Source organism: Phytophthora ramorum (assembly GCF_020800215.1).
Source record: "Phytophthora ramorum isolate Pr-102 chromosome Unknown Phyram_PR-102_s0019, whole genome shotgun sequence".
In the NCBI taxonomy this organism is placed as follows: domain Eukaryota; phylum Oomycota; class Peronosporomycetes; order Peronosporales; family Peronosporaceae; genus Phytophthora; species Phytophthora ramorum.
Window position 1 is genome coordinate 1039724 of NW_027150665.1, and position 14480 is coordinate 1054203.

Below are 14480 nucleotides of genomic sequence, written 5' to 3' on the forward strand. Positions count from 1 at the left end.
GCGGTAATGTTCATCTGTAGCGTCAAGCGATGGTGACAGCAGTGCCGCAGCGGGTACTCCGAGCTGGCAGTTTGGTTTACAAGGCACGGGCAACTACAGCACGCCATGCAGAGACGTTTGAGACGCGCACGGCTCAGGCGCACCTTGATTCGATCAAACGTGAGTTCGAGCTGCTCTGGGATGAAGGACGGATTTGGGTTCTTCTGATCGTAAGTGCGCCCGCTGACAGAGTCTCTTTCTGGCACAGTCTCTTGATAGCTAACACGACGGACTTGTGCGTGCTTCTCTACGTTTATTGCTTGCGTGAACAGTGTAACCTCGTGAGCACTAGCTTGCAACTTGCGGTAGACGCGTATCTCTCTCTTGGTGTCGGCGGTAAGAACTTGGGCTCGACGTACATGCTTCAAGAACTAAACGTGACTGTTGTGCAGGCAAAACGCGCGAGTGCGATAGCATGTTCTTCGATGACAACGGCGGGCTGTTCGAGCAGTCACTGCGTCTGGTGATTTCCACTGGGACGTACTTGGTGCCGAACTGGGGCGCACTGTATGTGTTTTACGTGCTGCCACGCTTCCAGTTCTCCACGGTCTTGGACGTGCCCGGACTCCTGATGGACGACGAGTGCGACGAGGCGGCGTATGAATTGCTTTCCGGTGATGAACGCGTAAAAACTATCCGCCATATTACTAACTATTGCGTTATTGCAACTATTGCGTTATTGCTACGTGCACGTATTGAGGAAGAGGTTGGCGATGGCTACGCCCTGCTTCGCCCATTGACCGGTCATCCACCAGCTTGCATCGTGGCCCATGAAAAGGTCCCACGTCATATCAGGGTCTACGAGGAACCAGTAGACGCTCAGGAGGCACACCTTAACGAAGGCGCTGGTTCGAGTGAGAAGGGCTGTTCCTTCGGAATGAGGGATACCGGTGCCAACAGGCTCAATCAAATGATTCAAGACGCTGTGCGATTCGAGGTCAGTGGAGCATACGATGATAACCCACGACATCAAAACTGCGAGCACCCCAGCCAAAATCACTGCCGCCAGAACGTGGCCGCTTGAGTGTCCACACAGCGCAGCGTCCACGAAGATTGCTTCGTTGCATCCTCGCGAATACGACAAATGCAACTGCACGAGATCAAAAACCAGCGTTAACCCGAGCACGACGACGCCCACGACCCTGAAAAACGTGTCGACGCAAGTATCTTCAACGCAGGGAAGCAGCAGTATTAACGCACACGCGCTTGTGACGACTGTCAGAGCCAAGAGGCCCAACATGAAAAGCCGCATGTGAGTCTCCAGATCGTTCGACTCGGAGATAATGTCGTTCAATGTCAGGATTGAACTAGCGATTGCCCACACATTGGCGACTGCGGTAAGAAGTATCCCGAATACCGCGTCGTCCGCAGGTGTCTCGCCGAGTAGGGAACTGAAGACGCCGAAGACGACAACGCTGAGCGCTTCGGTGCGAGAGGCAGGCAGCCCTGGGGTGCTCATGACTTCGACAGGGAGAGTGAGCTGTACGACGCAAAAACTAGAATGCCAGATTGTTTTTTGCGTGCACAACCAAGTGTTCGTGTGTTTCGGCGTTGAGAAGAAGCACTGGACATCAAGCAGTAAAGTCCAGAAATGATGCTATGCAACCTAGGTTGATGAGCTGCTCGCTTTCTTCCGATTAAACTTGCCATTTTGAAGTGACTCACTGCCAGTGAGTCAGCACAGGCCAACAATCGCACCCCAAACTTCAGCGTTTGTAGCCGTTGGAGATTGCTCCAAGAGGGTCAGGCACGACGGTGGTCAGATTTTGAGTACAAAGAGAGCCACCGTTTACAGGGGGTACAATGACAGAATTCACTGTACGCTTAAGGAAAATAGCTTTTGTTTTGATTCCTCTTACCGTCGACAACAGACGACGGGGGACAGGCGCTCCATCATGGTGTGGTGCAGCGTTTGGATCCATCGCTCCGTGTTGTCACGCATCTCGTGCCAGCCGGACTGGGGAATTTCGTACTCGGGGTGATACACTTTGCTGTGCACCCACCGAGTGAGCACGACGACGCGACCGTCGCTCGTGTTCTTGGACCTGGTGCGCACGCCGTGGCTGATCGGGTAGGACGTGAGTTCGAGAACGGCCGTGAAATCTCGACGGATGCGTTCGTTTGGGTGGTAAGGATTGAGTTGGTCCTCGTCCACAAAATCCGCCACGAAGATGCCGTACCCGTTTTGGTGACCTGCATCCTCGTCGCCAGGCTCGTACCGAGAGAAGTAGACGGTGTTCGACTCCATTCGCAACCCGCCGATAGTTGTTGACACCAGTCGGTTCTGTGTGATGCCTGGAGCCATGTTGTCGTCATCCTCGCGTATTGTGATGTTGCCCAGCTTCTCTGACACACTTATCTCGATGCTGCTGAAATACCCAAGCAAGATGTCGTACACCTGCTTCACTGTGTTCTCGAACTGCATCGTCGAAATGTACGTCGCGAAAAAATCTCCATTCGACGCCTCATACCCGTGGTCTTCTCTCATGGGCTTCAACGGGTCCACACGAGGCCGCCGGTCATTTAGAAACTTAGCTCCATCCTCCAACACTTTGCTCTTCAACGACAGCAACGTGGCTCGTCGAGAATGCATGTCTTTCTCCAAGTAGATAGGCCGATGAATAGGACTTCCCACTCGAATGTTCTAACCACCAACATAACATAAAAGTCAGCAGTTAGAAAATATTTTCCATAAGCCTATCAACCGCAGCAAAAACTCACAAATAAAGAGTACTCGGACATGAGTGCGTGGATCTTAGTGCACTCGAGTTGTTGCGACTGAATCGCCCGTCTCAAGACCCGATTAGCACTCTGCATCTCACTGGGGGTGCGAGCCTCCACTCCCACACAAGTCGCGAACGCTCTCGCTTTCAGCTCCTCCATCTTGGTATGCAGCTCCGCCAGCTCCTCCAACAACAGAGACTTCTCCTCCTACAATAACTCCCCCACCTCATCAATACAATAACCATTAAACCCACCAAAAATCAACACCCTCACCTTCCGCACGTTGATTGTGGACTTGCGGAATTTCCGTTTGGGTCTTTTCTTGTGAGATTCCTGCGTGTGTTGCCCATTTTTTCTACCTTCGTCCTTCATTTCCCTCTTCTTACACACTGGTCGGGGGCTCTTTTTGGGGCTACTAATTGGGTCCTCCCCATTCTTCTCCTTGGGATCCGTCGCGTCCTCGTCGTGCATCGCGTCCATACTGGCCAGCCACTGCGTAGCCACGTCCGTCACGAGCCTCGTGGGCGACTCCAGCGCCTCGGGCGCGCGCCGCAGGGAGCCGCTCATGGCGATACAAATGGAAAGTGGCGCTGCTTGGAGACGAAAGGCAATTATGATGGGTAACAAGTAGCAAATCGCCCGGAAAAGAAAACCGGAAATAAGCGGCATTGTCGTCGTGATGAAGCGGAGTTGACCTCAACACCGCAGGAAGTGCCTTTCTTCAGTCAGTGGAGAAGTTCATTTTTCAATTTGGCTATAAGAAATGAAGAGAGTGGCGGAGGTTTTGGTGAATTGTGCAGATGCTGACAAGTTTCGGGATTGCGAGTCGCCGGTGCTGCTGGGCCCAATGGACCACGCCACGCAGAACTTTTTGCCTCTTACGGTTGTGTTTGTATACCGTCGGGAGAAATCTGAGAGTGAGAAGGTCATTCCGAGTGGAAAGCTGCGACGCGCGTTGGCACGGCTGCTGGACTATTACCCACACCTTACAGGGCGCTTGGTGATGAATGGGGAGGATAACACGCCGCAGATCGAGAAGCTTGGAACGGGGGTCAGGTTCGTGACGGCGGAGTGCAGCGAACCACTGGAAGCGTTCGAAGCAGTTGCAGAGGATGAGAAACCGGGATCCCCGCCGCGACTGATCGTCACCAATTTGCCGGGTGGAGGCAACGCGTTGCTGCCACCGTTTGCCTCGACAACGATCCTGGCGGTGCAGCATACGCGGTTCGCTTGTGGCGGCGTGTCCATTGGCATTTGCATCCCACACATCATTTGTGATGCGGCGGGCTTCTTCCAGCTCGTACGCGACCTAGCCGAGCTGTATCGAGGATTTCGAGACGTTGAATTGGGTGACCGCCAAGCCAACGATGTGAAACTCTTGAGGACGCCACATATTGGCTCTCACATGGCAGAACTCCATAATATGACGCTCCAGGAGCGACAAGAAGCTCTCACGTTCCAACCGACCGTGGTCAAGTTAGCACCAGAGAAGGAAGCACCAGCAACTGGCATCTCCACAGCTATTGACAAAACGATTTATCCGCCAGTCACCGGCCGCATACTGCGCTTCTCGTCGCACGAACTCACCGCGCTCAAAGCCGAGGCCAATGCGAGTGGTAGAGGTCAACCACTATCAACATTTTGCGCGTTGACGGCCCATATCTGGCAATGTGTCTTCCGTGCGCGTGTGCGTCTACGAGAAGCTCAAGGTAAGACTCCGGTGGATGCTGCTCAGCTCGTCCCGCGCCAAATCTTGATGTCTGTCGACTTGCGCAGCTGGAACCAACTCGAAGGGATCCCCCCTCAGTATTTCCCTAACGGTGTGGTGAGCCCAGTTCTTTCCGTCCCCGTTGCCCAACTGCTGAATGGCCCGCTATCAAGCGTCGCTGCTTCTATTCGCGAAAGTGTCCAGCCCCAAGACCCGATAGAAATGAAGAAGACACTTCGATGGATTGCTGCGCAGTCTGACAAGCGTCGTGTACAGCCGCGCTACAACTACGACGAAGAAGGCGTTTTCGTTACCCAATGGAGCAAATTCGACATGTACAGGGGTGCTCAATTCGAAGCTCCACCGGCAGTTGTCGCTCAGCCGTTCACGGCGCACTCACTCTATGATGGTCTGGCTTACTTTATGGCAACGGAAGACCAGCTAACCCAGTCGGTGGACACTACCGGGATCACGACAGGTAGCTTGGACGTCAGTTTGGCACTGAGTGAGCCGATCTGGGCTATACTAGACGGGGACATGCATTTCCGCCGCCATCGTAGTCGGTGAGCTGGTAACATGGCCAAAGGGCTTATAACAATGCTTGTTTCTTTGTTAAAGGGTTGGATAATTCCTCCATTATTTTGCTGAAGTACAAGCAATCTTCCTTCCAGCCGCAACACAAGTTTTTTAGATGCATGCTGCCAGCACGAGTTGGTCAGTCCCTTAAGGGAAGAAGCAGGTGCTCATGTGTTCATAGCTCAAATTCCAAAGCTATGACGAATGAGTCAGGGTTCGACCTGAATAGGAAATCGAGGTGACGCTTTCTTGGCCAAGACGCCAATCCTGCTCTTCTACCCCATTATCTTGGTTTTTTGTTTTTCAGTGAGGTACATTGCTGTCACTTAGCTATGTTAACGACTTTCTACTCCATTGTCTTCTCCGAGATGTGAGAGACTCCCACCATCCGTGTCGGGTGCTGAAAGCACGTTTTGCGGAGAAGCGTTCAAAGACGTATCTGGGTACCGAATATTCACGAGTAGATAATTCCAGAAAGGTAGAACTTCCGACAAGAAAACCACGAGGTAAGTGTTGCGTCATGTCGTTCGCAAGGATTTTGCAACGCTGGAAGCTGTCGTTTGTCAACAAATTCGGGAATGAGCAGCAGATGTTTGGTACTCTTGAATTACCACGCCGCTAAGATGCAGAGTGTGCACTGTGTTGGTTTACACGTTTATTGAACACTATGTTCATAATAAGTCTGACGGCAATCGCTCAGTTAAATGATCAATAGCTTGTGCATTCTATCCCACGTGGGAGATGTGCAAACTTACAATCAGAGTTTACCAGCTCGTTTGCTGCGAGATTCCCCTCTTTTACGAATTTGTATTATACATGTAGTTTGCTAACAGCTAAAAAGCAGATCTTCGAGATCGTTCGCACAAGAGCAACCAACAGCGAGAAACTAACGGCGTCATTTACGACAATTGTAGGATATTGCAGGTGCTGTAGTCGATTTAGAGACTTTAAAGAAACTGAGCACTTACGCCGCAACCGTCGAGACGGAGGCCAAGTTGAAATTATTGTCAGTGAGAGCTCTCTAGTGAGGTCCAATGAAGATGCCGGCGGTTAAGTTACTTCACCGAGCTGATGGTGCGCCAATGGTATCTACATGCAATCGTGTCTGTCAAAGGCCAGAGGTCATCGGATGCTACTTGGAATCCAACAACATTGGTCGGTGGGTTGACAACGTGAACGGTGATATTTTCTTCATTATCAACGAGCCAGCATTTGCCATCGACAACCAGTGACAAGCAGACATCCCGAAAATTCGATATATATTTATTGCAACACGAGGAAGGAAATACGTATTTGTTTGTCAGGACAATAGGAAGGAAATAAATAACTGCAATCCAAAAGTTAGAGATAAATTACTGCAATAATGTTCGTCAAGTTCATCTCCTACATGCACTGCTCGACAGTCGCCACATCTGTTGACGGTGAATCTGCAAACCGTCAGGCTGCTAGTCATCCGAGGGATGCCTCGCATGAACAGCAGCAAAGGCAGTTCGTCACCGATGCATATCCATTCCCAGCCAAGCACTAGCATGACAAGTCTGCGAGGACGACGTGGCACGCGGTGAGTGCACGCTGCAAGTGCTGACAAGGCCGGAGGTTTACGTAGTGCACTGCCAGATTGCGTATCGAGCGACCCTTTGGAGAAGGCGCCGCTGTAGGAGCAGGAGCAGGAAGGCAGCTAGCTAATCTCTCTTTCTATTTTACTCACTTTTCATTTCGACGTCAAGACAGCAAGGCGTGAACACCAACAAAGAATTCTTTAGTCGTGGGGAGAAGTGCCAAGGATGGCGTCTCCCGTGAGAAGTCGCCGGTCGTCGATTGCAGGCGACGAACCGGATGCTGTCGTGGAAGAGCAGCTGATGCTGTCCAGGCGAACGTCGATGTCGTCGCTTCAGCAGTCGCTGCTAGAAGATTAGAATCGCCAGCGGCAGGAGGCCGCAGTGGAAGTCATGACTCAGCAGTCTGCGGTCGTCCAGCAGCTCACGGTCGAGCAGCTGAAGAAGTTCCATGACCAACAAGAAGAGATGGTGCAGCGATTCTCCGGTTACCTGCAAGAACAATTCCAGAACCAGCTCCAGCTCAAGGGCGACTACGACGCCTTAAGGGCGCAGATGGAGCAACAACAACAACTGATGACGGCACACAACGCGATGTTGCGCGACGCTTCAGAGAAGGCTGGCCACCAAGCTCAAGAGATCGAGAGCTTGCGAGAGGCTGTGCAGACACCCACGTCTCCGAGAGGCCAAGCGCGGTGGGGATGGTTCGCGCGAGAACCGATCAGCGTATCGGATGATGCGAGCATGCAGGACGCTGAAGCTAAGGAGAGCAGCAGTAGCCCCCAGATGACACTTGCCCTGGGCTCGAATATGCCCACCCCACCGATATATCGGGGAAGTTCCTGCCAAGAAAAGAAGTCTTTCATGGACAGCTACCTCGTGTATGAACGCCGGATCCGAGCTCTGAATGAGGGTGGTGCCGCAGCTGGGCAGCTATTGCTGATGCCCTTGAGCTCGTGTATTGAGCACAAGACGTTGCTGCGTATATGTGACTACGAGCTTCAATGCCCTGAGCGGAGGTGACTCAAGAGATGTGGAATGCATATTTTCTGAGTGCCCGGCATAGCGACACCAAAGACTGCGCGAAATTGGCTTTAGCGATGCGCAACCTTGCGATGAACACGACGCTGTCGGACGCGGAGTCACGAGTGACGCGGCTGATAGCCGATTTTCATTCCATTCTGGATGCTCAAGACATGGATGACTTTCCAGTCGAAGAACCGAAGCTCTCTGTCCAGTACCTCTGCAAGGCACTGAGACCGCAAGTGCTGAAGTCCACTATCTTCACTGAGCTGAAGAAGACGACGAACAAGCCTCTGAAGAAGTCCGTGACGGCCTTTCTCAACCGGTTGACCCCGCAAGTGCAAGCGTCCTGCAAGTTCGAGACGGCTATAGCTGCTTCCCAGCAGAACACCAATCAGTAGGGCGGTCACAACAGGACAGCGAGTTCTTCAGGGAAGAGTTCTGCTAACGGCGCCGGCCAGACGAATACGCATGGTGCCAAAACGCACAAAGCCGCCACGCTGAGCCCCCCACCTGCGAAGCCGCCAGGTGCGGCCGCACCGCCCGTTCCCCCGAGTACAGCGAGCCCTAGCAGTAGCCTGCCGAGGCCTGCCAAACCCGCCGAAGAGAGGAATTGTTTTAAGTGTGGAGACCCATGTCACAAATCCTTCCAGTGTCCAGGAGTGACGAAGGAAGAGGCGCTTGAGTTGGTACGAGAACGGCGCAAGAAGGGTGTTGGTGCTGTCAGTACATATGACCAAGGGGGTGTTGGTGGTGATAGGGGCTTGCTGTTCGCAATCTGGAGGTAGTCGCGGAGGCTCAAGGCTTTGGCGGTGTGGTGGTTCCTATCACGCAGGAGATACGGTTGAGTATTGCGGTCGACACGGACGCTGGCAAGTTGCTACTTACCAACGTGGTGTGCTGAATTTCTCCAGAAGACTTGCCTGCGGGAAAAGGAGACATCCTGCTAAGTCGACCATTGATGCGTAAATTGGGATATGACCAGGCTGAGATCTTAGCGCAAGCTCGCTTGAGGAGCTCTGAAATGGACATGGAAGATGCGAGTGCCGCTCCTGGGAGTCTGCGCCATGTGATGGCTACTGCTGGTGCAGCAGTGTTGCCTGAATCTAGCCCAGAGGAACGCCCTCTTCTCGAAGAAGAAGAGCAGTCCGGTTTCCCTGGTGTGGACAGGAACCGTGATTTGGAGGCAGAGCAGCAGGAAATTTGGCAGGTTCTACTGGGAAAGATTAAGGATGCCGAAGCTAAGGGTGCCAGCAAGATGTTCATCAAACGGTTGGAAGCATTGCTGTGGGATATGGTGGACGTGTTTCGACTCAAGCTTGGAAACGATCCACCGGTCGATGTACCGCCGCTGGAGGTAACGCTCAAGCCCGATGCGGTACCCGTAAGGTGCAAAGCGCGTCGCTACCTCCCTCAGCATCGTGAGTTTATGCGTCGGCATGTGGACGAGTTAGTAGCCGCGGGACTGTGCTACAGAAATCCTCGGAGCAAGTGGAGCTCGCCCCCACTTATTTTGAACAAGCCGGGGCCTGATCCTTTCCGAATGACGGTGGCCGTGAGAGGAGTGAACGCTCAGGCGGTGCGAATTCTGTGGCCGATGCCGATGTTGGAGGTCATTTTGGACTACTTACACGATTCTCGCTTTTATTTCCTGTTGGATTTCTTTAAGGGATATTGGCAGTTCCTGTTATCGCTCGACAGCCAGGAGATGTTCTCGTTCCTCACAGATATGGGAGTTTTCACTCCTACACGAGTGCTGATGGGTGGCAGTGACAGTGTGGCTTATTGCCAGGCAGCGGTGCAAGACATGTTCTCGGAATATTTGTACAAGGGCTTACTCATCTGGTTAGATGACCTTTTGGGGTATCAGTTCACGGAAGAAGGTTTGTTTACTCTTCTGCAACGGGTACTCAAGGTTTGCAAAGCCAAGGGACTGAAGTTAAATCCACGCAAGTGCGCGTTCTTCCTGCTGGAGGCTCGTTGGTGTGGGCGCATTGTCTCCAGTCGAGGCGTCAAGCATGATCCGGAGCGTATCAAAGTTCTACAAGATCTGGCCGCACCGATCACGGGCCAACACCTTCAGCAATTTGTATGCGCTCTTAACTGGATGCGGCAGTCAATTCCTGGGTTTAACAAGCTCGTGGAGCCTCTCACACAACTGATGGAGTCTGTCTATCAACACGTCGGAGGCCGAACCCGCTGACTAGTGTCGAACGTGCGGCTATCTGAGCTTGGGTGGACCAACGAGCATCAACAGAGCTTGAATGACTGTAAAGTTGCACTGGGCCGCGCCGTTCAGTTAGCGCACCCGGACATATCCAATCAGTTGTGTGTTTTTGCAGACGCATCCGAATCGCACTGGGGTGCTGTGATAACTCAAGTACCTCAAGAGCACCTGACTCGCGATCTGACGGAACAGCAACATGACCCTCTTATGTTCTTGAGTGGAACATTTTCTGGTGCAGCTCGACGCTGGCCAATTGTGGAAAAGGAGGCGTACGCGATTGTCGAGACGTGCCGACGTGCCGATTATTTGCTCCATCGACCAGGAGGTTTTGCGCTGTTCACTGATCACAGAAACTTGAAGTTCATCTTTAGCCCTTCAAGCGTGATGACTTCAGTGCCAAAGTACACCTCCGATAAGCTGGAACGCTGGGCTTTATTGATAATGGCCTACAATTACGAAATCAATGACATCAGTGGCGAGGCCAATGTGTGGGCCGATTTGCTTTCGAGGTGGGGGTGTATGGCGTCCATTTGCGCGATCCGCCCAGTGCCCATCTCAATGTCGCCGCTGCCGGACCAGGAGTTCATCTGGCCAACGGTGTCAGAGATTGTCGCCATCCAGAAAGCGGCCAAGTCTCCTGAGGCACTGCAAGAAGTGGAGGCGCTGGTGGGATCAGACGATGGTGCGCTGCGTAACAGTGAAGGCGCTATGTGGATCCCTAAGGAGGCAGACAACCTGCAGATGCGGTTGTGCATTGTGAGTCACTTTGGCGCCGCTGGGCATCGCGGGTTGCTTACCATCCTCACGGCACTGAAGCAGCGATTTGTCTGGTCTGGCATAGACGAGGATGTGAAATACGTCGTGCACAAGTGCCTCCATTGCGCCAGTACCCGAGGAGGTCTACCAGTCCCAAGACCGCTCGGCGAGGCTCTGCGTGCTGAAAAGCCTAATGAGCTTTTGCACTGGGATTTCCTCTATATGAGTCTGGCGGACACAGGCGAGTTATACGTCCTCGTCTTGAAAGACGATTTTTCGAAGCTGGTGTGGCTGTTTCCGAGTATGGAGGCAACATCTGTTGTTACTTACAATGCCCTTATGGACTGGTTTGCAACTTTCGGGATTTGCTACAACTGGGTGAGCGATCAGGGAAATCATTTTAAAAATGAGGTGATCAAATCCCTGCAGCATGGCCTGGGTGCGCACCTCGGATCACCCTGGGCCAACGGCACGGTCGAAGTCGTCATGCGCGATGTTCTGCGCTGCTTCAGAGCGCTACTTTCGGAATGGCGCATGCCGGCCACAGAGTGGCCGCGCATTGTGAAGGTCGTCCAACTTGCTCTGAACAATTCGCTGTCGTCTGCATTGGGTGGGCTAGCTTCTGTGACCGCGATGGCCGCCTGGAAGCGCTGAGCCCCCTCGATGCGATCGCGGTGCCTGGACCCGTGGAGTTTTCGAGTCTGGAGATAATAAGGGGTGTACGCCAAGCCCACTTCGATTCGCTGGAGAAGTCACTCGCGGACATGCACAAGGCAGTGACTGATGCTAATTAGTGACTGATGCTAACACCAAGACCCGCTCTCGCAGCCGAAAGTCGAAAGACGCACGTGCTGGCGCTCAAATGACCCAGTTTGTCGTCGGGGACTTCGTGCTGTATGCGGACGTCTGGTCGAGCACACGGACTAAGTTGAGTGTGCGCTGGTGCGGTCCTGCCCGAATTACCAGCACCATCTCAAATTTTTCTAGTGGAAAATCTGATTACGGGCGACACCCGTGAAGTCCACGCAACGCGGCTGAAGTTCTACGCGGACTCGTCGTCGGAGGTCACGGAAGGTCTGCTTCAACACGTTGCCCACAACAGTGAAGGGCATGTAGTGGACACGTTGCGCGATGCTCGCTACGACGTGAAAGCGAAGCAATTCCCGTTTTTTGTTCACTGGCGCGGTCTCAGCGAACTCGAAGATTCGTGGGAATCCGCCACCACCTTGCTCGAGGACGTTACGGTGTTGGCGAAGGCGTACCTCCGAGCGCATTTGAAGGAAACCATTGTGAAGCGACTGATTACGGCTCTGAACAACAACCTTCCCAAGGGGGAAGTGTTGACGGTAAGTCTTCAAACCGTCAGGCTGCTAGTCATCCGAGGGATGCCTCGCATGAACAGCAGCAAAGGCAGTTCGTCACCGATGCATATCCATTCCCAGCCAAGCACTAGCATGACAAGTCTGCGAGGACGACGTGGCACGCGGTGAGTGCACGCTGCAAGTGCTGACAAGGCCGGAGGTTTACGTAGTGCACTGCCAGATTGCGTATCGAGCGACCCTTTGGAGAAGGCGCCGCTGTAGGAGCAGGAGCAGGAAGGCAGCTAGCTAATCTCTCTTTCAATTTTACTCACTTTTCATTTCGACGTCAAGTCAGCAAGGCGTGAAAACCAACAACATCCCACAGGCAATTGTTCACCTTCACAAAGAGAATCATCTCCAGCATCAAGGAAGACAAGCGATGACGCTCGTGGCGTAAAACGGCACGAACCACGCTAAAGAGGCGCTCCATCATATTGGAGGTTGGTGGTATCGCCCCTAGCAGCGTGTAGGTGGCCGCAATGGGCCTGTCGGTTTGGAAGGAGGGGAGAAATAAGTTACCGAGAATTAAGATTATAAAACATAAATTACTGACTGAACTAGGAAAATTCCCAAAATAAATTTTTGATACGTAAAATGCAAATATATATCCCGCGATATCTATTTTTCGGGATCCCTGGTGACAAGGTCCAGTTAACCTGCCCATTCCCTAATTTCGTCGGCTTGATGCGCTCATCTTCTAGCACAATCTTATCTCGAAGCAGCAAACTGAGTACAATAAACACCAATTCCCACGTCTTCCACGTGGAACGGATTGGATATACATGTACTTCGGAGTACGATTGATAAGTCAGTGGGTAGAATAGATCATGTTATCGTTACATTTGTCTTGTATAGATCGAGGTGCCGTTTGCCCTAGGGCTAAGACGTATACGCGTAACCGCATCCATCATCCGATACGAACCTAGGGATCAATAAACGAGTACTAAATATTTCCTCCCATTCCTGAATTTACTGACAAACGACAACTTTCAGCGCTGATATGGTCTCGTATCATCTCATTGCCCTGGCAAGGCTGTTAATCGCACAGACCTCAGCAGCGATCAATACTATCGCGAAGTCCGAGTTATACGGCTGGTACCCCTGGTACGATCACACTTTCTCTGGAGAAGGAGTGTATCCCACTCAAGACGCGGAGTGTGCTACCTACCATGCACCGCTGTGCTATCCGGGTATTTGTGAGACTCCTGATAATGTGGGCTCGAAACTCGACATCTTCGTAAAACGTTTGCCACATACAACGGGCAGCCCCGGTGTGACGGCTAATGTGTGGTTGCTTCAAAGTGGTTCCAGCTGCGCCTCTACAGCCCCACGACTCCCCTCGGCGATTCAGCAGTGTTGATATTCATTTTGTGGGATCGTTGTGTCAAGTGGAAACCGACATGCTGAACTTGCAAGTTCCCGATATTTCCCGTGGATTCGTTGTATTGTGTCTTTTCGAAAGAGAAATAGGCGGCATGTGACGAAATCGGCCTTGGCAATTACGATACTGACCGCATCATGTACGAGAGCAACCAGTATTGGAATAAGAGCGCCACGATCCCAAGTAACGCGAGTGTTCTTTTCCAAAGTGGCAAGATGGATCCGTTCACACCACACAAATATGCCGAGTCATTGATGCATGCACTGTACGGTTACAGGAAGGAGTTGATCTCGTTCGACAACGCTCCGCACGGCGTTCTTATCTCGACGTCGTTCAATGCTAGCGACCCGATTGTGAGACGAACCTGCAAGTGTCGTACGTTCTCAACGATGACGACCTTCATCGCACGGACAAGTCGTGCGTGAGCCAGATGCCACCGTTCACCATGAAACCCCGTCGTTGGTACCGCCACCAATACCTCAGCACCGAAGATGCGTACGACGGCGTGTACAACGCGAGCCTGAGTTCCCAATAGAGAGTTCATAAAGGACAGCTAATAGCTGAGAGTGTTTTCCCTTAAACACTGAGGCGCACAGCTCGCCTTCAGTGGCACCTTTTCCAATAAAAGAGCGTTGCTATCCGATACCAAATCGTCGTCACGGAGATAAAGGAGATACCTAACTCCATCGATTAGCTAGTGCTGCTCTCTTTCCCTTTGGATAACCAAACATCAGCAGGGATTGTAATACATGTACGATTTCCGTCTGAATTACTGCAGTGAGTTGTTAGCACAGCATCACTTGCTTCCATCGCTTTTTAGTCATTCTTAACCTTTATCACCAAGTGAGTCAATTAGTTAAAGCTACAAATCGACACAGTCAGACAAGTGCATCACAGCGCAGCTTTTGAGGCTGCAATCCGTTGTCGTTGCTTGAAAAGTTATGGTACAACAGTACTATACATCTACTACTGTAGTATTTGTTAAGGAATAATAGTAAAATACACTACTGAATACTACAGTGATAAAGAAGTCGCATCGTACTATGCTATTGGTGCCACTAAATACCCTCGTGATAATGACCTTTCGGAGTGATTGGGCGTCACACAATTTTAGCTACTACCAGCAATA

At 52.0% G+C, this 14480-nt stretch overlaps 3 protein-coding genes across 3 annotated transcripts; 1 reads left to right on the top strand and 2 right to left on the bottom strand.

Moving 5' to 3' along the window:
• Positions 1 to 721: 721 nt before the first annotated feature.
• On the bottom strand, positions 722 to 1498 carry KRP23_14033 (uncharacterized protein; the record flags this gene model as incomplete). The annotated part of the gene is made up of 1 exon (XM_067884817.1): positions 722 to 1498. The coding sequence occupies one exon, from the start codon at positions 1496 to 1498 to the stop codon at positions 722 to 724; it is 777 nt and encodes a 258-aa protein (XP_067738192.1).
• Positions 1499 to 1894: 396 nt separating this feature from the next.
• KRP23_14034 (uncharacterized protein) lies at positions 1895 to 3330 on the bottom strand (the record flags this gene model as incomplete). Its single annotated transcript, XM_067884818.1, has 3 exons — positions 1895 to 2683; positions 2761 to 2970; positions 3037 to 3330. 3 exons carry the CDS (start codon positions 3328 to 3330, stop codon positions 1895 to 1897), a joined length of 1293 nt encoding a protein of 430 aa, XP_067738193.1.
• Positions 3331 to 3526: 196 nt separating this feature from the next.
• Positions 3527 to 5038, top strand: KRP23_14035 (Anthranilate N-benzoyltransferase protein 3; the record flags this gene model as incomplete). The annotated part of the gene is made up of 1 exon (XM_067884819.1): positions 3527 to 5038. One exon carries the CDS (start codon positions 3527 to 3529, stop codon positions 5036 to 5038), a length of 1512 nt encoding a protein of 503 aa, XP_067738194.1.
• Positions 5039 to 14480: the final 9442 nt, after the last annotated feature.